The 24,750-nt window shown below is 39.9% G+C and overlaps 1 protein-coding gene across 1 annotated transcript; it reads left to right on the forward strand.

The window, feature by feature from the left end:
* Positions 1–350: 350 nt before the first annotated feature.
* On the forward strand, positions 351–13,762 carry timm21 (translocase of inner mitochondrial membrane 21). Its single transcript, XM_042399569.1, has 10 exons — positions 351–935; positions 1,725–1,787; positions 1,921–2,018; positions 2,287–2,360; positions 2,696–2,801; positions 3,000–5,205; positions 5,491–5,572; positions 5,705–5,864; positions 9,219–9,351; positions 11,447–13,762. The coding sequence occupies exons 1-6, from the start codon at positions 599–601 to the stop codon at positions 3,090–3,092; spliced, it is 771 nt and encodes a 256-aa protein (XP_042255503.1). The 5' UTR covers positions 351–598; the 3' UTR covers positions 3,093–5,205; positions 5,491–5,572; positions 5,705–5,864; positions 9,219–9,351; positions 11,447–13,762.
* The last annotated feature ends 10,988 nt before the right edge of the window (positions 13,763–24,750 follow it).

Genomic DNA, 24,750 nt, shown 5'->3' on the forward strand with positions numbered 1-24,750 from the left:
ACGGATTCATACGAGGAAGTTACACCGTAAAACGCGGGCTGTATTATAAAGTGTTACCAAAAATGGTAACAGTATTATAAAGTGTTACCTAAAATTGATTCCCATATCCATTTGGTTATCATTGTGCAGCACATAGCTGCCATTATTAATTTAAAAAATATGAGCTGGAACTATAACTCTTGTGTGTTTCTTTCATTTAAAAGCTTAAGTTTATATAATTGAACCTTTTCAGTGTCATTAACAACGATTAAAAATCGTGTGAAGGTGTGTAGACTGTGGGTGGTGCAAGCAGGTTTGGTGCCACATCATAAACTCAATCTCCCATGAATCCTGTGCGTTGTGCGTGACGACACAAGTATGCGCCTCAAAGACTTCAAATAGCACTATTGGTTTGACCATGGTTGTAGCACAGTCTGTTTGTTTGGGTTAGTTTCTGTTGTAAGTTGCGCATTCATGTATAATAACTTGCTTTTCATACTATTATAGACTACGGTAGGTTACTGTTTTTGCTTTCTAACACTAAAACACTAGCTCGACTTTGCTAGCTGGTTGTGTAGGCAACATAAGAGTTTTAAGCTGACCCACAGAGGACACTATCATGGCTTATAGGCAGATATTGAAAGCTTTACACCGGAATCTTCAACAGACAGCGACACAATACGCTGTACAGACATGCAAACTGACACATGTTAGCTTGCTCATGCACACACACAGGACAGTGTCAACAATGTCGAGACTGAGCTTTCACAAAGGAGTTCAGGCTCCTTCTTCTGTCCTGCCAGTACTGAGCTGCTTCGTACAGGCACAGACACGGAGGGGCATTTCTCTGCACTCTTCAACCAGAAATAAAAGCAGTCCTGAGGAGAGAGACGGCGGGCAGACATCAGTTTCCAAGTATCAGAGTGGGAGCCCAAAGCCTTCAGCTGCACAGAAAGGTAAGACATCACACTGACACAGATTTGATTTAAGTCGTCTCTTAAATAGGGATGCACCGATCCGACTTTTTAAGTCCCTATACGGAAACCTGGGCTTTGTGTATCGGCAGATACCAGTGTTTAATTAATAAGCTGTATGCAGCTTATTAATGTTTAGGAAAAGTGTAAGTTCTCACTGCCAGAAGGGGGAGACAAAAGTCCCTCATTCCAGCTTTAAACATTTGCTAACTTTGTAAAACAAAATGTAACAAATAAATACATAGATATAAATTTACTGAATTGTTATTTATTAAAATAATGGTATCCAATACCTGATCAGCCCATAGTCAATGACATTTGAGTCAATGTCGGACCAATATCCGATATCAATATTGGCATCAGTGCTCTGAAACATCCTCATTTTCCACACTGTCAAAGAAACTGCACAGTATGAGCAACAAAACAGTAATGATGATGCACTGCACATAGATGAATATGAGTGTAACACTTATGATATTACTATATATTGGAGGTGGCAAGATTGTCCTTTTCCTAGCACCTCTCACAGCTCATGCCAGGAACTGTAGTACAGCAGTAACCATCTGTTTTCATTATTCACTAAAATGTTTTGTCCTCCAAAAGTCTCTACATATCATGACAAACATGACATATATCTTTCACAAGTGACTTGATAAAGCACCAGGACAGTTAGTTAGAGTTGGCTAATCATTTCAGAAACAAAGTATTTGTATTATTTTGGGTCAGAATTATAATCTCTATAACACCCCTGCACTCCCAAATGTCTTCCAGTGAAAGATGCTGGCCGAGACTTCACCTACCTGATAGTTGTACTCATCGGGCTTGGAGTGACAGGTGAGTACGTCAAGACTCCAAGAGATGCTATCACAAACAATTGCAGATTTATTGCTTCTCATTCAAACTGAAGCTCTTGTTCAGTTATAGTGCATCCTAACTTGTTTTTGTCCTGTATGTGTGTGTGTTTCAGGTGGTCTGTTATATGTGGTCTTCCAGGAGCTGTTTTCCACCTCGAGTCCAAATAAAATCTATGGGAAAGCTTTCGACAAAGTCAGGTTGCACCCAGAGGTAAGAATGAGATCATAGGTTGTTGAGCCCAAACAGTATCTCTCTCCTAAACAATTCAACAACATGCGGATAACTTGCCCTCTAACAGTATATAACTACATATTGTACATTTACTGTACTCTACCTATACCTAATCTGACAATTTACAAAGTAATTCTAAATCTGGTGGCTTTAACTAATGCTACATAAGAGTTGCCTGCTAAGGATGACAGTAATTCGATTCTTGATGTTATGTTGTAAAGTAAACTGCATTAAAACATTTTTGCAGGTTATTGGTGCTTTTGGAGAACCAATCAAGTGTTATGGTGAGACGACCCGTCGAGGAAGGAGGCAGCAAGTCAGGTTTGAATTTTCTTACTGTGAACATTGATTAGAAAGCAAATGTCCAAGCAAGCTGCTGATTGTTAGTACACGAGGGTAAATGAATAAATTGCACATTTCTGTATAGGTATGACATTTTTAGTTGTCATATGCTTTTATTCCCTGTATCAATATGTGAGTGACTAAAAGGCAAAAAAAGCCTTCAGTCAAGTGACAAGTTAAAGCATTCAGCACTATTGCAAGAACAGGATATATTAGTGTTTTAAATAGGTTGCATTACACATAAGCAAATATGTATGTGGAGGTAATAATGAGGTATTACAGTATTTTTAAATTGTGTGTGTGTTTCCACTTAGTCATTTGGAGTACCTGAAGGACGGACTGAAGCATATGAGACTTAAGTTTTACATCGAAGGCTCAGAGCCAGGCCGCAAAGGAACCGTACATTCAGAGTCAAAAGAGGTCGGTATTTCTCCAATCCTTTGGTCCATGACAATGTATCAAACATATGTAACATACCAAAGGCCAGTAAAAGAAATTGTAAAGCAGAGACTGTAAATTTGCAGAGGTGAGAGTTAGATGTAATTCCAAAATTTTTTCTCTGGCAATATTGAGACACTGTTTTATCATAGAAATATCTAATTACTTGTCATTTTACAGAATCCTGAAACTGGAAAATACGAGTTCCGTTACATATTTGTGGAAATGGACACCTACCCAAGACGCACCATCATTGTGGAAGATAACCGATAAGAAAGAGAACGGACTAAGCCACTCAGAAGTGTTATGTCATTGACAAAATATTGATAATGTGAAGAATGTGAAGTCTCTTAAAAGCAGGTTTGTGTTATTGCAAAAATAGCTGAGGGTGTAAATTTAAATTTAAGTTACGATTAAAAGCTGTTATGGTAAATATCAACAAGTATAGTTGATATAAACTTTGACACAGCAGTATACTGACCAGCATTTGGTGAAGAGCTTTGCAAAGCATCACTTTCACTGATTATAAAATGATGATTTGACTCTAATGTGTTACTGTTTTACAAATCACACAAATTTGCTACAAATAGGGTTTCAATGGCAGGGGCAAATGCACATATTCAGGATAAGGTAGTATGGATTTGTTTTGTTTTGTGTTTACTAAAAGATAACCTATATTTTGAAGTAACTAATCAAATACTCTTGCCAGGTCTGAAATACTTTTTAAAATAAATAAACAAATAAGTGTTTTTGTTATGTGCACAGCAACATAATATCCAACAAAAATATCAGTGTGTTCTTTATTCTGAAAATGTTGGATTGAAACTATGGATGACACAATGATTGATCTTTCAGTTTTGTTGAATTGTATGTGTGGTTAAATGTGGGTGTTGCTAGTTGGTTTTGTTTAAACCTTTAGATATTCTTGTTTAAAGTACTATGTCACATCTCTATGTCATATCTCTGTCATTTGAGAGATGTTGCTGATTACTGGTGTTCTGCTTGGAAATTAGATCAATCACATTCACCTTTATATTCTGATGAGTTTTTTTGACTTCATCAATTTATATCAATTACACCTTTATTTTATTGCACGTTTATTTTAGTTTTTGTGTCCTGCGCAATCTGTAATTAATTGTCTCTTTGGTTCATTGCATTATGCAACAATGGCCACTAGATGGCGGCAAAGCATCAGGGGACGTAGGAACAACCTGACATGACCTTTTAGATTATTGAATGATTTCAGTTTCATTTACGTCTTTTATGTCCTGTGAAACTCCTGTCACCATCATCAGTATTTGAATGGCTGTCTGTGAATGGCTTATCAAAGGTATCACGGGGAAATTGACTTTGAAGACTCAACATTAACTAAACAAATGTATGATCATTGAAGATTATTAACAATGAACACAAAGCTTATTCTACAAACAGTATTTGTATGCGTATGATATTATGATGGCTTAGTTTATAGAAATATGCTGTTATTTTGTTTATTTTTACCCTTTTGTTCGACGAGCCTTTGCTACCTTCCATGACCATCAGAAATGTTAACATTTGTGATGGAGCCCAAAGAAACGCACCCCAAAGTCACCACGGAAAGATCTTTTTTTTTTTCTTTTTTTATTGTGTGTGTGTGTGTGTGTGTGTGATAACGCTGTTGCTGAAATGTAATCTTGGGTTGGGGGGGGGGGGGGTTGAATTAAAATTTTCTTGGTGCCATACAGAAAATAAAATAATGTGAACCTACTTGAGATAGCTCTTCGCGTTTACATTATCCTAAGGCATTACAAAGTAGCTCTGTGGTGCTTGGTTATAAAAGCAACGTTCAAAGTAACAAAGCAACAACAGTTTCGAGATAACACTGTTATTTCTTACAGCAACGACGGCATTTGAGCTTACAACGAAACTGATAAAATGTAATTATTACGTAATTGACGTCTGTGGCGAGAGGGGGTAGTTTAGGGGAAGCACAGAAGGCAACAAGAGCAGAACACCGCCCACTGTAAAATCCAAGGCAGCATTGAACGCACAGGGATGTGCTAGGTGAAGCCTGTAATGCTAGCTAAAACTCAGGACTAGTTTAGATTTTTCACAAAGTTCACAAACAACTTGCCGAATAAGTAGCTAGTGCTCTTCCTTGTATATACTCCCAAGAAGGCATGTTAATAAAGCAGGTCAGTTACAGTAGTTTTTTTTCGGCGGCGTGGGTGAATAGAGAAGCGGCTGTTGTTATTGTTGTGGCCTGCTAACGTTACATGATAGCCGAGCTAAACTAGCCTATAGCCTCAGCTGGTTCCTGGAGCTCTACTCGCATCACATCCCCGGAACGACAAGGGAAATGGCACAGCTCGCCAGCTAAGTCAGAAGGCGAAGTTGTCGCTAAAAAGTAAGTCCACCATCATTTTCTTATGTTTGCTTTTAGCAAATTTTGGTTGCTAGCTCACTCACTCACTAAACGGAGGAGCTGTTGTGCTAAACATCTGTTTCAAGTTACTGAAAGTGGTTAAACATTTAACTTAACCTAGCCAGTTAAGGCATGTTGGATGTTTTGAGCTTCTGTGTTTATAAAAGTGACTTATCTTATTAACTGATTAAATAAAGGTGAGGTAATGGATTTCGTCATTTAGTTAGAAAATTTCCAAAAATTCTGACAAGTTGTGTTTTTGGCCAGGTATCAGCCAAGTTGTTCTTTAACTATGAGAGCCTCTGGCCAGTGATCGACATCTCACAAAAATGGAGCTGTACTGGTACATGTGAGTATAACCTGTCTAGTGGGATAATTACAGCATTTTTTAGAAACTGAGGTGGACTTTGGAACTGATCTGTAAAGTTGCCCACACATTTCCCATTAATCTGCTTTCTTGCTTTCCTTTTCTGCTTCACAGAGTTGTTATTATATTCATCATCATCAAGATATTCTTCTATGTGTGCTGGTACCGATCAAGACAGAGGCAACTGGCAGCATACCTGAGCAACCCACGCAATGCTCAGATAGTAATTGTTGGAGGAAGGGCATACCTTCATCAAATGTGTGAGAGACAAAGTGTAAGTGTAAACCCTCACATCCTACATTTGTAAAACATAAGCTAGCTGTCAACTACAGAAGAAGAAGTTTCTGTGCCTCCAGGACATGTTTTCATTATGGCTGAGGCAATGTATACATGGGTTTAAGGATTTTGGTTATAAAGAGGATTGCTTTACATAGGCTGAGAGACTAGAGTATGGTACGGTGAGTAAGTAAAAGCCAAATAAGGTCACTGATGTGTTACATTTTTGCAGAGGAGTTGTTTGCTCTTTGGAGAGGGCATGTGGTTTTGAGTCAGTCACTCTCACTTCAAACAGAATGACAAGACAGGCCACATTTCACTTTCAGTGACGTACTGCTTGCTTGTGGACATTAATAGTTACATGCTGCTGGTTTGCATGCACGTGCATGCTTGCATTTTTCTGTTCAGTTTGTTTGACCTTGTTGACATCAGAGGTCTGACAGTTCTTCAGTTAATATGTAAGGTTGAGTGCGTAGGTGGCCCCTTTTTTTTTTTTTTTTTTTTTTTTAAAGCACGATTGTAAAATTTCACCAATAGATGTGAGATCTTTTTGTGCAAATATCATCAGTAAAGATGTTGACAGCGAGACAGGAGCAGAGTGATTTACAGAAAGCAATACATGCTGCTCAAATGACTCGATATTTCTCTACATTTAAAAAATGTTTCTGTAACTGGAGTTTTTTTGTAATAGCCCAAATCTTGATATAGCAATCTCTTATCACATGTAAACTGGAACAAATGATATCCTCCTCTTGCCTTTTCATTTGCTTTAGATTGAGATAAGTCTATGGAGCTTGTTACGCTGCTCTCTAACAGATCATTATTAATTGTTCGGTTTAAAACACTTCTTACATTTTGTGGATGTAACACTTGCTTTTCTTATATATTTCGAAGTTTGTTAAAGAGTGCAGGCTTCTTTTATTGCTGCCTTCAAGTGGTAGTTGAATGTGGTTTAATTTGTGTTGATGTTTTTGGTGATACGTCGAGAACAGTTATGTCTTTCCTTAACATCAGTTTGTATGGAGTCCTTTCTGTGGGCTATGCCACAGGTTTAGACCGTCCTCATGTTTGTGCTTCCCCCAGGGCCTTTATGCTTTACTGCCTCTCTAAAACACCTGGAAGCAATCTCCATGATTCAGAACCCGCCCAAAATATGCTCCGTGAATCATATAAAACAGATTTTTGGACATTTTTCCAACTCATTTTTAACTATAGCCCACTTATCATGACTTAGTGCAAAAGATGTGTTATGGATGATGAAAGTATGACCACATTTTTCTAAGAACTGACTCAATTTAAGTGGAAGTTGGTATAAAAAGTAAACCTCCTGTTAGTCTTCACACTGCCCCAGCTTTTGCGTTCTTTATCATTGTACTAGTCACATTTAAGGGGCCCAACTTGTGATATTTTTAGCATTGTTTGGAATATTTGTGCAACAGGAAATGCCCCATTTTTAAAAATATAAATGATGCAATTGAAACTGAGAGGTGCCCGGGCTTTTGGCCTTGGATTTCCCTTAGACCAGTTATAACATCCTGTGTGCTATCTGAAATGTTTGCATGATTTGAGAGAAAGTCCAGCCCAGCTTAAGTTTGCCAGATGTCATTTCTTATCAGACATTTATTGGCTACAGATCCGGTGTTATTTATAATGACACATTGCTCATATGATGACAATCACAGACTTAATTTCATAACTGAAACCCTCCCACCTTCCTGTGCTCATCTTTTCTCCCTCACACTCTGTTTCCTAATATATTCTTGTCCTGCAACTCTTCTGTTTACTCCTACCTTTTCTGCATCCCTGTCTTCAATCCTTTTCCTTCTTTTTCCTGCTCTTCTTACCTCTCCCCCTTGTTCCCTCTGCCGTCTCTGGTGTATAATGTTCCCTGTTTAGATTTTAATGGAATGTGCAGCAGGGAGGCCCCATGGTCATCCATAACCCGGCACCCTGAAAGTTTTCTGGAGTAACGCCAAGACGACTCGAGTTCTGGGCTTAAATGAATCAAACATAGTGGGGGGAAAAAGTCTTGATATAGTATCACTTACTAAGCCTCCCGGATAATCTTATTCATGGTTACCTGAAAAGACAAAGTGTACCCAGAAGAGCTATAAGGAAAAACTTTTGATGCATGTAGGCCCTCAAGAGAGAGAGAGAGAGATGAGAGATGGAAGAGATTAATAGTTTATAGATGATTAGATTTCATTTTAATTGTTTTTGGACCATTTCTTTAAAACATAATAATGTTTTTTTTTTTTCTTTTTTTTTTAGCCAGACTGCAAGGATGCAATGCGATCTGCCATAAACATGTAACAGTACTTATATAACTGTATAGACCGCTATATGCTTGGTGCAGTAAATAGATTTGGTTGGCGTGGTCTGTCGGAGCTGTGTGTTTCCTCATCTCTCCACATCACGCCCACAACAGGATGCTGATTTTGAACTAATTAAGTCATCAGGCTGCGAGGTCATCTGTCCATCATCGCTGACTTCCCTACTCGATAACCTCATGTGGCTTTTTCCTGTTACTTTTGCAATTAGCTAGCTGAGAGTTTAAGACGGCTTTTTCAGAAGATGTAGGTGGGATCAGAGGCCTAACTGTTTATAGCAACCAACACATTAGATCTATTCAGGTGATTAAACACCCTTGTTTATGTGCGATATTAGTCATGTAGGCTGTATCTTTTTTCCCCGTCTCCCTATTTACTTAAAGAGACTGAAAATAGAATTAATACTGCAAATGTCACAATCTAGTGTATCATGTTCATCAGCTGCCTATTTATGTGATGCACTAGCTGACGTCTCACTCCTGCGTTTTGTGTAAACGGCTTTATGGGGAGTTTACACGGTTCATCAGGTTGTGGATGAAAATGTCCATGCTGGTCAGCCCCATGTTGGAAAACACTTGTTTAAATACAGAGAAGTAGTTTAAGAGGGGCAGCCCTTATCACCACACATGATCTCAGTCTTTTCCAAGAATATTGTCTTGCTGTTTGTTTAGTGATGTTTGTACTGAAGTGTGTTTAAACTGGTGTATGTCGATCAAGGCAAAGAAGCAAAGAGTTAAAGGGAAGGCTCACTGGAGGGGCAGACAAAGAAATTCAATATTATCATAACCAGCAGCAGTGTCTTCTCCAGAGATGTGTACAGTAAAACCAGCCTAGTTGGTGTCCTTATTGTGTTAGCAGTGTTGACATTTATGCAGTTGGCTTTACCTGATTGATTTCTGACTGTTTCAACTGCCTCTTTTTGCTGCAAGTGTGAGTGTACGTGTATATGCGCTCGTGTTTATGTATGCTTCTGCTTTTCTGTATGCGTCATTGACCATAATTGTGTTTCTGTTCCGCTGTAGCAAACCTCTGTCTGGCCGAGTTGGTATGGTGTCCAGGATGACCTCTCAATAGAGGAGCCCTCCACAGCCCTGCCACCAGCTGCATCCTTCTCCAACCTGGACATGCCACCACCATATGAGGCAGTCTCTGGAGGTAGCACTTTCACACATTCTCACCCAGTAATATATCAGTTGTCCTTTGCTTCCTCATTCATCAAACCGATCACTTCCACTTCTTCATTCATAACTTCCTGTAAGCCACAGCTCTTGGCTGCAGTACATCACATACTGTTTCTCAGTTAAAATATAAAGGGCGTTTCTTTAATGGTTCACAGCATCCAGTAAAGTATGCCTAAAGTTATGACTTGTTCACTTATTGGCATACACTTGACTAATCCAATTAGCTTCACTTATAGTGTACAGGTCAAAGGGCCTCATAACAAAATGCACCTTCGCCAACACTGCCAGCATCAATACTCTGTCAGAATCAGTGCGATGATGGTCAGCCTGGTGCCGTACTGATTTATAGTGGTCATCACCACAACCAGGTTGAACTAAAATATTACAGTAGTCTACAGTACTTACATTTGTAAACTAGTCTCACATGAATGCAAACACAGTGCTCCATTTGCTTTATAAAGCAAAAATAATGTAATCATAATGAAACAAACAGTTTCAACAGTTTTTCTTTATACAGCATGTGTCAGTATAAGTTAACTAATTTCTCTTCCTTGTTTTTGGCTGTGTAGGCAGAAGCAAAGCTTGTAAGAGGAAATTGTCTCTTAACTAAGAAAAGCCCACATCCCCCAGCAGACTACTTGTACTTGGGGAGCTGTCACATTTTGCCTACTTTTTTTTTTTTTTTCTTTATTACGCCATGTTTCCCCTACATCACCCCAATCCATTTTTCATATTGTATTTCTATTCCTAATCGCTCCGTTGCTCTCCCTTCTTCTTCACAGTAATATTTAAATGAGAACAGAGCTGGGTATAGTGCTCACATTACATTCAACCTTCTCTGTCTCTCACAAGGCTAACTATAGATTTGTGTGTCCGATAGCATTGCAAGTTTGTGAAAGAGTTTGTCTTACAGGGCACAAAGTAGCAGAGGCCAAATGTTTCATTCTGAGTTTCAGTCTCCTCTTTTGCATACAGTATCTCATTTGATCTGAAGTGCTTGTTCAGTCTGACAGCAGGATGTGGTTATAAGGGGTTGAAATGGGGACATTTCACCACTAACTGTATGAGGCCGTATCAGACCAAATCAGCCAGTGCAGCCCACCACTGCAGGATCAAGTGGAGGAGTGGGCGTGGATATTTGTTCTCTAGAACTTAACCGCTGTGAAATAATCAGAAAATAATACGTGATGGAGCACAAATAAACACACCCCCACACACCTCTGCTCAACCCTGCGGTGGTGGGCGCACTGCCTAATTTGGTCTGAATACAGCCTTACACTATTTAATACAGCCTCATTTTCGTCATCACATCAGATCTTTTTTTTTTAATATCTCAAATACTAATGTGTGTGTGTTTCAGGACTTGCTCTAATAGACATATTTTGATTGTGTTCATGCATGAAATGGTAATAAGAAGGTAGTTCTTGCAGCCATACAATATTGTTTAAAGGGGACATGTCATGTACATTTCCAGTTCTACACATTTATGCAGCCCCTCAGTTCAGCCTCTGTCTGAAACAGGCCATTTTAGCTCCTGTTTCTTTAAGGCCCCCCTCCCGATGAGCCCAATAGTAGTCGGATTTCACTTCTTTTTCCTCTTTCTTTACTTCAAATGAAACTTCTCAAATACATCCGTACATGTTTGAGCTGGAATCCGATCCAAAATATGCAAGTAGACAATGCCAATAATCCATAAAACAACCTTAGCAATAAAGGTTATGGAAGATACGGCCATTTTTGGGCATGCACAAACAATTTGTCATCACGAGGAGGAAGTAGAAGTAACTTTGCAAAAGAAGCATTCAAAGCAGGCTGAAATCCTGGCTTTTGACTTTCAGGGAGCACTTTTACATATGTTCACCTCAAGTTTTAGAACTTTGACATGTTTAACATAGACATCCGACATTATAACAGTAAAAAAAACAACAGAAAATCACATAAAATTATGATATTTCCCTTTTTAAAAAACTGTTTTCTTTATGTTGAAGCTTTCATTTGGCCTCTTGCATATATTTAGACTTGAATAAAGCTGATGGACCAGTTTGACCTCTCTTCTCCTTTCCTTTCAGAGGATGATCTGAAGCCCCCTCCCTACAGCGAGTGTGCCCATGGTGGTGAGGCAGACGCTCCTCGTCCTTCATATCACACTCCTCTCATTTCTGAGGGAGGAGACTCAATTAGTGTAAATGAAGCCCCACCTCCTTACACACCATCTCCTCCTACACAAGTCAGTCAACAAGAAGGCCTTGTGAGCCACAGCGAGTCCCAGTCAGAGAACAGGCCCGTCTAATCAATCCCTGATGCCAGTTTGCCTTTTCCATGCACTGCCTTCCTACATTCAACCTCAGTGATCGTTGCCAGCCTAACTCTTATCACATGAGAGCAGATGTTTATTTTGATGCAAGCGTGTATGTGTGTATGCGTGTGTGTTCAGTGGTTTTTAGAACCAAGTTGTTTTTCTACTTTGTATTGTTTAAAACGTGGTCATCTGATGAGTTTGGCAATAACAGATGACATCCGCAAGCCTGTGTGCCTCAGCCAGGACCGCAGAACCTGCCCCCCAGCTAGGATGAGCATAACACCCCTGACCTCTAAAGCTCAAAGGGATTCAGCGAGATGGAGATAAGCAGAGAGGCAGATACTTTCAAGTGTGTGTTGTTAAGTTTTTTCCCCCCGTTGTACGTCCTTCCGCTCACAGATCTAAAACAACTGATTCATTGTAAATGAGTAAATGTTGTTTTTAGTTCCTGCTACAGTGATGCAAAGTATGTGGGACATGACTTTGTCAACATGGCTTCTTTGCACATGGGTCCATAGACATTGTTATGATTGCAGTAACTTAACAGCATTGACTGATAGAAAATTTAAAGAGTAGACAATCTAATTAGATTTCAGAGCACCTTGCTGTTTAGAAGTGCATATTGAATAAATTGTAAGTGTTTCAACTTCTTCAAACTGTTATTACTCAATAATACTGCACATGTGTTATGTGAAGACAAAGAGTGTTGACAAAGAAGTATTTGATAATGTGCTAATTGTCTTAAGTAATTACCTCGTTAGTGTAACTAGCTGTGTTTATTATATCATGGTGATTATACTGGGACATTAGGTAGTTCAAGTGCCTATTAGATCTGTGAATGGAAGTGACTGAGGAAAAGGGGAAGACGATGAAATAAACACTTTACGGCAGTAGTCAAGAGATTCTTCTCTGTTGATTATCACTTTTACTGCTGTCTATTGCTGCTCTACATTAGCACATATATGCCAGATTGCAAGGTCCTGTGCTAACATGAATTTGAAAATGAGTTCAGAATTAAGATAAACGGTGTTCAGAAGTATGGGGAAAATTGTTCCGTCCTTGAGCGCTTGACAACCCATTTGATGTAGTTGTACACCCTGCTGTAAGATAATCAGATAATTGATGTTTTAATTTGTAATGTTGAGCTGAAGGCTGCGATGAAAAAATGTATCTTGAAATGAAAAATGTGGAAGAATCCCGGGGTAAAAAAATAGTTACAGCTAAGGCTCAAAACATGTTTGGAGCTAAAGGCTGCAGCTTATGCAGTTGATGAGAATTCAGTGTCAAAACTCAGTTGTTTATTTTTTTTTTTCCATAAATATTGCAAAATGAAGACTAACCAAAAAACATTCTTAACAACAGCTTCTGTTCCTTGTAATCTTCATGTTAATCTGCCACAGGCTGGTAGAAATCAGCCAACCTTTGTTGTATTTTCTGGAATAGTATTGCTTTGGGAAAGGTTATTACTGTGCTGTGTGCTTTTTGTGTCACTGCATTTCAGATAATCCGGAAATAGCACTGTAAGAAGATGCTCCCAAACGATCCACCTTCCATGTTTGTTTCAGCAACAATATAATCTGTGTACAGTTTCTGAACATATGAAGAAAAAAAAAGAGAAAGGAAAAACAACATTAATGCTGTGTAAATGTATTTTGGGACTTCGGGGAAGCATGTAAACAGGGTCTTGATTGGAGAATCAGAGGTTAAAAATGTCATGTGTTTTAATGATAATCCTTTGTATTGTGATGATAAATTGTGGAGCATCTGACACTGATGTCTTTTAGAAAATTGTTCCTGTGGTTTTTACAATCTGAAGGATGCAACCAAGAGCCTGCAAGGTAAAAATGTAGCTTTGAACTCAGTTGACATCACTAACATAGTGGCAGCATGATGATCGATGAGCTAAACCACAGTGTCACAGGCTTCTGCTGTAATGTACGTCCTGTTCGTTAACTTCATATTCATTCCCACAGTGGTTGACATATCAGATCTCCAGTGAGTAGCTTTGTGAGTTAAGGGGAATTTTTTTTTTCTTTCTGATTTGGGGGAAATCCGTCTTCTGTATTAAACTGTTGTTCATAATCTTGCAAGTGTTATTTCTTTTGCCTTGACTTGTGTATGACGTGTGTTCCGAGCAGCACTTCAGAGAAACAACAGCTACAATATGGTTACATAAATCTTATTTATTCTTTGCTGGTGTGAAAGTAGCAATATGATAATATAAAAAATACTGTTACAATTAGTAACAAAGCGCATTCAAAACTACAGAAGTGTACAGAAAATGTACTTAAAGTATTAAAAGTAAAATCAGTTGACCCCTTTTAGTGCTATATGGTTACATATAATATACTGTTGGCTTGTTATTACTGAAACATCAATATGTTTGCAGCATTTTAATATTACAGCTGGTCTTGATAGAGCAGATTTTACCTACTTCATTACTATTGAGTAGTGCAGTCAATAACTATCATTGTTGAGATAAGACGATCAGAAATCACAAATGTTTTGAAGTGAGAACGTTTGCTGCTGAATCGAGTGAAGTTGAATTATCAAGTAGCATTAAATATAAATATTCAAAGTAAAGTAGAAATACCTCAAAGAAGTAATCAAAATTGTACTTTAAGGATAGGTCTGGTGATAGTCTATATGTTTGTTATTGTCAACAAATCCCATGAAAAACAAGTGACCTGTTAAACCAAAGCCTGATTCAGCTTATTCCTTTCTGCCATTCAGTGTTATTGCTGTCCAAAACAGCTATAAAAAAAAAAGTATTAGTGGGCCACATTGTTGCCATGGGTGACATATTACTTCATTACCATGAACATGGGCACTAGTTAATTTTTGACTCCACACACACCATCCTGCAGTTGTAAATATTCACTTGTGCATGAAATTTGTATTAATCCGCTGCTAAAAATAGTCCCCCAAAAATGCACTATTTACTGCTGTTTGGGTAACATTTGCTAAAAACCAAAGCGTCCAGCTGTTTAAAGAAATTATTTAGACTTACAAAACATGTATTATATTTGTGACCCATTTTTAAAGATGTCATGATGACATAAATGACATTCACTAGGAAACAATGGCAGCTAGGGAAATCAAAATATTGAGAGACAAGCTGATGCAATGTTGTTTTTGCTGGCAACAAAAACATAGAATAATGCCAGCTTTATCCTTAAAGATAAGTACTTGAGTCAATACACCTGGTTACTTTCCACCACTGTTTATTTACTTGATTTCATCTTTCCTCATATTATCAGTTCTGTCTGTTTATGTAGTTCATTGTTTTGGGTTATACCAATTCACTAAAACATACATTTATATTTACTGAGCTTTGGCTGTGGCCATATTGCCTTTCTCAAACGAACCAGAAATCCTACTACAAGTTTTAACTGGTTCTTTTAGACAACATAAGACTGAAGTCCTGCACTCAGCAGATCATCATAACACATTCAGGTGGTACAGTATGTGAGCACTAGAGAGCAGTGTTGCACCATTGAAGATTTCAGCCACATGTTTTTGGGCAACCTACACCTGTTGCTGAGCAGATGTGCTGAGTGTGAAATAAGTCAAATAGGTCGAATTCATCTCAGTATAGATTGATGTTTTTTTATTACATATTCCACGTGACAGCTAAAGAAAATGTCACTGACTTTTGTTCCAAAGTTCTATACTTTAGATGGAAAAAATAATTGGGCCCGATCAAGATCAATTGAACAACCCTCTGGTGGAATGTATAGCAGTCTCGATACTCAAGGACATTCATTTTTCATATCTTAACTTCTCAACCGCTGCATCGCTAAGCTGCATACAAATAAGCTTAGGCTGGAAAGTTCACAATTGATTATAGACCTTTTTGGTCAGCAAAATGTTGTATGTGAGACAGAAATCTGATAAATGGTTATTTGTCAGGCAAAACTACAAAACAAGCCATATAAGGAGAAAAAAATAAAGGAAAAACAACCAGGATTAAATGCATACTCATTATAATACCTGTTGTTGATGGTGGAAATAGTTACATTAATTAGGAATCACATATGTTGTTAAAGAACACACATATGTGCTTAATGAAATAATGCAGCTACTCATAAGTATTCATGTATTCATGATATTCAAAATAATTTGTGTCAGTATTAAATATAGTTAGAGCAGCAGAATGTGTTTATCAGTCCTACACTGGTTTTGCTTTGAGTTATTGATGTTTTCAAGGGAAATATTTGCATTTTGGGAAAGAGGCAGCGATCCATCTCGCAAACCGCTTTACTAATCATTACATCTTGGTATAAACAGCTGTATAATAGATACAACACAGAACAGACTTTTCAAGGATATTCACTGAACCCCTTTCAAGATTACTGAGGTCTTCAAGGGCGTTTGTGAAATAGAATAGAAGGCTCAATTACCTTGCGTTGTCCGCCAAAGATGCATTACACTTCCAGGCCTTGCCTATAGGTACAATACCTATCAAATGACAAGTATTTTGAGGGTGGTATGCAGTGGCCATGGAAAAAAGCCACACCTTTTGAATTCAGCAAGAAAGCACATTCCAGACATGGGTGAGGATGGATAAGACGTCAAAAATACTCCTGTTATTGATTTCCCTACCTCAAAGTCATTTCAGATGAGGATACCCATCACTAGCTAGACCAACAGTGTTATTGTACACTGTTTAAATTTTTATCTTGCTTGAAATTCATATCTTATCCTTGTGCAACAACAGTGTAACACTGCAACACACAACAGAAGGAACCTTAATGAGTTTTGCAGGTCATTTAACTGCTAACAGATTTCTTCCTCTTGCTGTGGGCCCACCTTAATCATTTTTTTTTTGTACTGTCTTACTTTACTTGTGAGATTCAGTTTAATCTAGCCAAATATACAATTAATTACGATTCTGAATATACATTCACAGTACGTGAAACATAATTAATATGAACCATGTCCATCATAATTACATATGGAGAACTGAGCTCGGCTGATAAGCTTCAGTTCTTTAGCAGCCCCTCTGGCAAGCGGCCGTCTTTTGCAGATTATATTTGTTTCAAAAAGCTAGTTGGTGGGTTTAATAGTAAAGTTGTTTGTACACTTATCAGCAACTGTGGCCTGTTTACAGACAGGGGGATTTCCTGTCATGCATGTGTCCCAGAGTGTAAAGTGTCCAAACATTAACATCTGCTCAAATATTGTTAAAGATCAGAGACAGCATAGTGTGCAAATCATGTCAGCGCAGGAGAATGACATCTTTACCCACTTAGTTTTTTCCTCTGTTAGTGGGTACATGGTGTAGAAAGCAGATAGATCATATTTTTAGACAAAAAGTAGGCGCAGAATGTCAGTGGTGATGGCTGCGGTCACATTACATGCTGAAGTGGCCCAAATCAGATTTTGAAGTGGCTCAGGTCAAACTTTTTCATATTAGATCTGGGCCACTTGCATATGTGTTCCCAAATCTGATTAATATCCAATCTCTGGATATGCAACTGCTGTCAGAACGGTCAGATTTTATGTCTTTTTTAACATCTCACTTCTCTGTACATACACATATTGTCTGTTGTCATCATTCAGTGTGGGCATGAACATGTCGTCTTCTAATTCTCATTCTCATTCTCATCATCTGTGTTGTCTGCTGACCTTCACAACAAATAATCCTGAACACACCAGCACAGACATGTCGTCCATGTTTATGATTTGACTGTCGCACAAATTAAAATAGTGTTGTTATTCTTGTACGCATACGGCTCACATTTCAGTTAAATCTGTGCATGTGTGGCAGTTTATGACCTCAGTGGTGTTCACACTGGAGCTGGATACATGTCACTTAAAAACATGAATGTGAACCATCAACACACACAAAAAAAAAATCAGAATTGAGCATCAAGGCCTGTAATGTGAACATAGCCAATATGTCACATATTTCCAACGCTTGTCCAGTCAAACTAAAGTCGAAATGTTTAAATCTGCTTTTCTTAATGGTTTCTGTGGTATTTCAGCATGACACAAACTATTTTACTACATGATAAGTAAAGTCTATTTATATATTACCTTTCTAGATCAGAAGTCACAAAGTGTTTTACAATGCAAGACAAAGCAATAGGGATGTGCAGAGATCCTAGTATTTGTATTTGTATCTGTATTTGTTGAGGCAGCAAAATTATTTGTATTTATAATCGAATGAAAGTGGAAAGAGGCTTAAAAATCCTGTTTTTGTTTTTATTATACTTTTAATTGTAGAAAATGAAAGTGTTACAATAAGTGTTCATGAATAAACTACCGTACGAAGGAGGTCCCCACACCAGGTCTCAAAGACGACTGTATTGATCACTGAGCTAAAACTTTACTCATCGCCTCCTTGCAGACAGACCTCTACCTATTTATACACCCATAACACAGAGACAGCACACTGTGCAACATGTAGGGAGGAACTTCAAAGGCAATTATTGCTTTGCACTTTTCATTTTCTATTTTTTACAACCTAACTTTGTGGAAAGGAGAAGGGGAACAACAGGTTATGGAGAGTCCCTTGGGTGCACTTCGCATGTGTCAGTAGCTCAGCTTTATCTCTGGGGGGGGAACACCCCAACAAATAATTTTTAAAATATTTGTATGAAACAAATATTCGTATAAAACCCATTATTTGTGCTTTGCCGAAAAATGTATTTGTATTCGGGCACACCCCTACAAAGCAATATATATAAAAAAAGGCAATATAAAAAGTAAATACATATAGAGAAAGGATAAAAAGAACACAGCATATATATGTAAACTGTTCTGACTCTCTTTTCCTCCATTTATATAGAGAGTCAGAATATGTTTTTTTCTTCAGTAAATAGACTGAGTGTGTGCTTTGCTCCACACCGTGTTTTAAAATACTGCCGTCCATACCAGCTTTCATCAACGTCAAGTGCCGAAAGCATGATAAGCAGGTTCATCATTTCTCCTTGGCCCGCCGCTGTAGATATAATCTAGAGGGCAGAGGCATGCCTGCTCCTGTGTCTGTGTGAGGATAAGTGAGGATGTCTGAATGTCAGGAGGAAAGGATGAGCACTTGGCTCAGACAGGCATGTGTTTGAGCATAATGATGTGGCAGTCAAGATAACAGGTTGCTTAATTTTAAGAATGTATAATTATCTGTAGGTTATTATCATCATTAATTTTCCTCAGGACCTATTCATGATGGCTCCAGTATCTAGTCCCACCAAATGGCACAGTGTTGTGCAAGCAGTGCACTCTCTCCAGAGGTAATTTGTTGGTCGCTGGGGTCAATACGTTTTGCATTTTTTCTAAAAAATTACTCCAAATGGAAAGCTGTCATCCAGGCAAGTGAGTTTGTGACTTATACCCACCACTGGCTTTATCTGAGTGATGAAAGGTGAAAATTAGAAACTCTCTCTCCTCCTGAAGGACCTGCAACTCGTCTCAGCATCGGCCTGTGAAGCAAACCACTCATCTCTCCCGCTGCTGTTCCTTCAGCGGTGGGATAAGCTTCAAAAATAAGCTGAAAGTTGGTGCAGAAACAGTTTGGAAATATATATATATATATAGCTGACTTGCAGAAAAGTAGTAATTCTTATCGGGATTCAGTGTTCCAAAGTGTTCCATTTGCCCTTCAGCGTATTGGGTTTGACGTGATGTGCATTGCTGACTGCCATGACTCACAGAAGTGTGTCAGCTCGTTGCAAACAATGTCTCTCTGCTTACAGTTAGTAGAAAAGCTTCAAAGGTGCACACCATTGAGTTTGTCTGGGAGCTGTCAATACAGTAGACAAAGACCTGCAATACTCAGAAGATACATGTTGTGCAAGAAGCAAAGGAAGCAGTCAGGGAAACAGCAGAGACAAGACCAGTCTGTAAATCCCTCTGAATGGAATCACGCCTGAATCCTGCTAACCTCCAACCTTATGTTAATTTGTGTCTCTGCCTGCCGGGCCTCATCGCTCACCTGCTGTCCCAAAGAACAACTTCTAAGTCTCTTTGTAAAAGACGCCTCCTGTCTTGTGCCCGGGGAACTGAGAGGACTGTTGTTCCCGTTTATCAGCTTAGTGAGAATTTACATTTTAATTGAATTCTGATGTTTGAGCCAAACTATACTTGCTGAGTAACTGGAGCCCCTTCAGAGAAAGAACTTACAGACTTGAAGTGTGAGTCCACTGAAGATGACAGCCAGTCAGACCCATTCACATTGGCTATGCAGAATTCAGCTTCATGTGCCAAGATTGCTCATGCTGCCATCACCAGGAATATCCTTGGATTGTGTGTGTAGGAATATCACAAAACCGCAGCTGGGCTTTGTGTGTGTGTCTGTGTGTGTGCGTGTGTGCATATTTACACATCAGCTTGTATGTATTTAAATGAGTTTGAAAGTGCCATGATTTTTCATGCTTCCATTGCCAGGGATACATTTGGAACGTGTGTGTAAAGACAACAGAGAATTAGACTTGGGCTCAAGGTGTGTTTGTGTGTGTGTGTGTGTTTGCATGTGTGTTGTCTGTGTTCTCAGATCACTCACAGATCAGCGCTCTATCATACTAATTAGGAGGGAAGCGTCCACTCCTACACTCTCTTTGATGTGGCATGTTGGCCAACTCTGCTGATGTGAGAGATTCTGTCTAATAAGACACAAGATAAAAAGATATGATTCGTCAGCACCTGTCTTTGTTTGGAAAACCTCTCACATCTATTTACAATATCCCATCAGACAATACGTGGGTGCAAGCAATGGGCTTCTAGTTTTATGTCTTCACAAAGCCCACTGCATGTCTTCAATCATTTCAGCATCTGCTTTTCTACACTTAAGAGTAGAGCTACAACTAACGATTTTCACTAACAATATTTTTGCAATTTCATTTCTTGATTAATCAATTAATTGTTTGGACCATAAAAGAACAAAAAAATGCCCATTGCAAGTTCCCAGAGCCCAATGTGATGTCTCCAAATTGCTTGTTTAGCCAGACCAACAGTCCAAAACCCAAAGTTCTGTCTCACACAGGCTCTGCCCTGTACTGGACTCTATGGATATTACTCTCCTCCAATCACACGCACGCAATCGCCCATGCATGTACATAGCCTGCCAATCAGTATGTGCCTACTGATTCCGTATGTCCCAAGCAGTATAAAATACAGTGCCTCACTGCAGTTCCCATCCTCTTCCTTTCACCGATAACAAAATCAGCTTACTAATCTTACTTCTCCACGGATGAAGTTGCCGCTCCAAGCTCGCTCCTGCCTGTCTTATCTCTGCTGACATCTCTTCTGCTCTAAGTGCCTCGGACGGGACATGCTGAGAGTGGTATGATGCAGTCACCGCCCTGCATGCACTGCAAGGCACATTCTCCACCTCAATGCCAACAACAGTTTCCAGCTGTGTGACGTCTCACTTTGCTGCAACAAGAGCGAACCAGAGCTTGGTGAAGATGAGTTCACTGCTTCACCCGGCACTCCGCCGCCACCGATGTACGCCTTGGCTGAGACTCTCCGAGTGGCTTCACCAATAGATGATGACGATAACCTTTCTTCTGTGTTTGCAACATCGCTGACCTTCGGAAATCTGCCGCAATTTCCCGAAGGTTATGGCCATGGCCGCATGTAGGGCTCTCTCTGCCTGAGACAGGCTGTCCTGGTGTGCTTCATCCAGCCAGTCAAAGAGACTGTGTAATGCAGAAAGCACTTGCTCAGCTGGCAGCCCTCTTCTCTCTGTCAGCGAAGCAGACGGCGGGCAGCCTCATTTGCTAGCCGCAAAAAGCTTGGTGCTTATCTTATTCATGAACGCTATGTTAGGTGTGATGTAGTGAGATAGAAACACATCCCACCCGCCATAGTGGCACTCAAAAGCAGATCTGTCTCTCGCTGCACTCGCTGGTACCGTCATTTATCGGACCATCCAGTGTGACTCATCTCCCCAGGTAACGGTGAGGTGGTGAGTGGCAATATATCCTCACGTAGGAATAATGCCTCGTGCCCACACATTGAGCAGGGTGAGGTCGCCTCATGTCTGCTTTTTGTCAGCATTGTCTCCCACTGTTTTTCGCCACTCTGCATGGGTACAGCATACACAGCTCACTGTTCGGTTTTAGGATGACACTGCCAGCAGCGTTACTTCCTCCTTAGGGAGTCATGTCCGCACACGGGCTGAGGAGAGGAGACACCAAGTCTGCTCCACTCCCCTCTGGTTATTTCTATGAGAAATATGGAGGGTGACGGACACACGGTCACAACGTCTAACACTGTATTGAGGCAGCCAACAGTGATACGTTCATAGACCGCTCCATTGGCTCAGCCCTTTCAATACCTGCCCCCCATGGGCCAGTCTTCCGTTTATGGAACATTTGGCAGTGGAGAGGGCAAAATCCGGATATCACAGCTTCCTGGCTTCTGCTCCCCAACTGACCGGTGGGCTTCATAGGCGAACTGCCTGCGTAAGGCCAACCTCTCCAGGTATGGCTCCATGGCTCCTGAGAGGGACAGGTGGATGCGGGCTGGACTGTTTGCACAGGTGGTGCAGATCATCAGCGAAAGCAGGATCCACCATTGCTTGCTAAAAAGCTAAGTGGTTTCGACACCAACGCTGGTGTGAGGAAGGGAGACTGGACTGGACCCCCTGACATGTGCAGTGGGACATGTTCTTTCCTTTCTACAATATCTGGTGGAAAAGAGGCTGTCTCATGCCACTGTTAAAGTGTATGCAGCAATTGTTTCCTCCTGTCATGAGGGCTTTGGGAACAGACCTGTCTTCACCCACCCCCTCGTAAAACATTTCTTACAGGGGGTTAGGAGACAAGGCCGGTGATGCGTGTCTCAGTCCCCCAGTGGGAACTGCCATTGGTGCTTGAGGCCTTAGTGAGTGATCCCTATGAGTCTCTGGAGCGCTCCTCTCTGAAGGCGTTGTCATTCAAGACAACTTTGCTGCTTGCGCTGACTTCGGTTAAGACAGTGAGTGAGCTATGTGCCCTGTTGGTTCACCCGCGCTGTGTGCTGCTTTGTGGTGACCACAGTGTTGCTACTTTCAGACTGAACCCCTCCTTTTTTCTTAAGAACATAAGGAGTTCATTTAGGTCAAGAACTATTCAGCTAGAGGCATTTTGTCCTCCACCCCATGGAGACGCCAGGGGTGCATCTATGGCTTTCTTCAGTGGGGTGAGTGTTGAGGACATTTGCATGGCAGCGTCTGGGTCTATGCCTTGTCCGTTTATAATGCTCTATCTCTGGGACATGACGGGCTTCTTTTCAACATCTGTGCTGGCAGGTACGACTGAGGACCTGTGAAAATGGTGGTGTGTGTCAGTTGTGGTACACATGAGGACCCTCCCAGGCTATTATACACGTGCATTTTCCCATAATCCAAGATGATTCGACTCAGGGAATGAGGTGTGCAGGGTGTCTATTGTATGACCAGTGACCCCTGCAAGATTAGGCCATGGTTTCACCCAGTTCATGTACATGTTAACTGCGATAGGTTGGATCCCCTACTGCTCCGCTTAAGCAGCTGGCATTATAAAGTAGTAGGAGGGCCGCGACGACTAACCTATTGCTGGTCGGGCTCAGTGAGGCAGTCTGATGACATGTCTTGGCAGGGTGAACATTGTACCCACAGAGTCCAGTAGAGGGCAGAGCCTTGTGAGATAAAACGAAGGTTTCCATATGTAACCCTAGTTCTATAAGCACAGGCAGAGCTCTCTATCTATGAACCCTGCTGCTCCCACGCCATTCGCTGTTCAGGATGGGAACTGCAGTGAGGCAATACCTTTTATACTGTGTGGGACACACGGAATCGGCACGTCCTGATTGGCTGGCTATGTACATTCAAATTTCAGTGGGTGATGTGTGATTGGAGGAGAGTACTCTCCATAGAGTCCAGAAGAGGGCTCCACCTGTGCTTATACAACTAGGGTCACAATATTGTAACCTTTGATCTTCAATATTATCATATCTGACAAATAAAAGCAGATCTTCAAATTTAAGAACCTAAAACCAGTATATGTATGACATTTGTGCTTGAATAAGATTATAATCTTCAACCATGCTAGTAACTCTGTAAGGCTGTACTTTGGCACTTGCTCAGGTTTGCTTTGAGCATGCTAACAGTAGCATGCTACCATGCAAATATCTAGCAGGTGTAATGTTTACCCTTTTCATCTTAGTTTAGCAAATGTTAGCATATTAACATAGCACTAAACACAAAATACAGCTGAGGCTGATGGGAATGTCATTTGTTTTGCAGGTATTTGGCCAAAAAGAATTGGACTAATTGACATTTTGACCTGATGATGGTGCTGGTTGAAAGTCAAAGGATGAGTTATTACAATTTATTCTGAGGGTAACATGAATATGTTTACCAACTTTCATGGCAATGCATCGAATTGTAGCAGAGATATTTCAGTCTGGACTAAAGTGGTGGACCGACTGAACAGTCAGCATTGATATATGCCACAAGCGTGGCTAAAATTATTTGAATTATCAAAATTGTTGCTTATTAATTTTCTATGGATTATTGATTAATTGGCTAGCTTTACTAAGGTCATCATCTTTTACTGAAGGTCTAAATACAAAAACACAAGAAGTTCTATCCTTTCTCTGCTCCTTCTTCTGTTGTCTTCTGCTCTTGCAAGACACAATCTGATTTTGTGTTCTTGAAACAAGTTAAAAGTTGAAGTAAAACTCCAGCAAATTCTGTTTACTCTAAATATTGAATTGAACTAGAGCCTTCGCAAACGTCAGCTTCACACTTGCCATTAGATTAGTACCAGTCCTATTTTAGAGATATTGTTCTGTGTTTTTTGAAAACAGAGACACAGGTGAAGGACTATATGTACTGTCTCATTGACACTGATATGAGACCACAATCAGTGCAATTAAAATGCTAATTCCAGCTGTATTATTACATTATTTCCAGACTTTGGCACCTGCAGCTTTCATCCAAGTGCTGTATATTGTAACAAGATAGTGATTAACTTCTGCATTATCATACTGATAAAGAGCAACTGAAAAGTCGAGAGCATAAATTGAGCGACAGACTGCCAGAGATGAGTTTCCAAAAGAAGTCATTAGGATTCTGACTAATTACAGTACATCTAGTTTGAC

This window comes from Thunnus maccoyii, chromosome 21 (assembly GCF_910596095.1).
Source record: "Thunnus maccoyii chromosome 21, fThuMac1.1, whole genome shotgun sequence".
NCBI lineage: Eukaryota > Metazoa > Chordata > Actinopteri > Scombriformes > Scombridae > Thunnus > Thunnus maccoyii.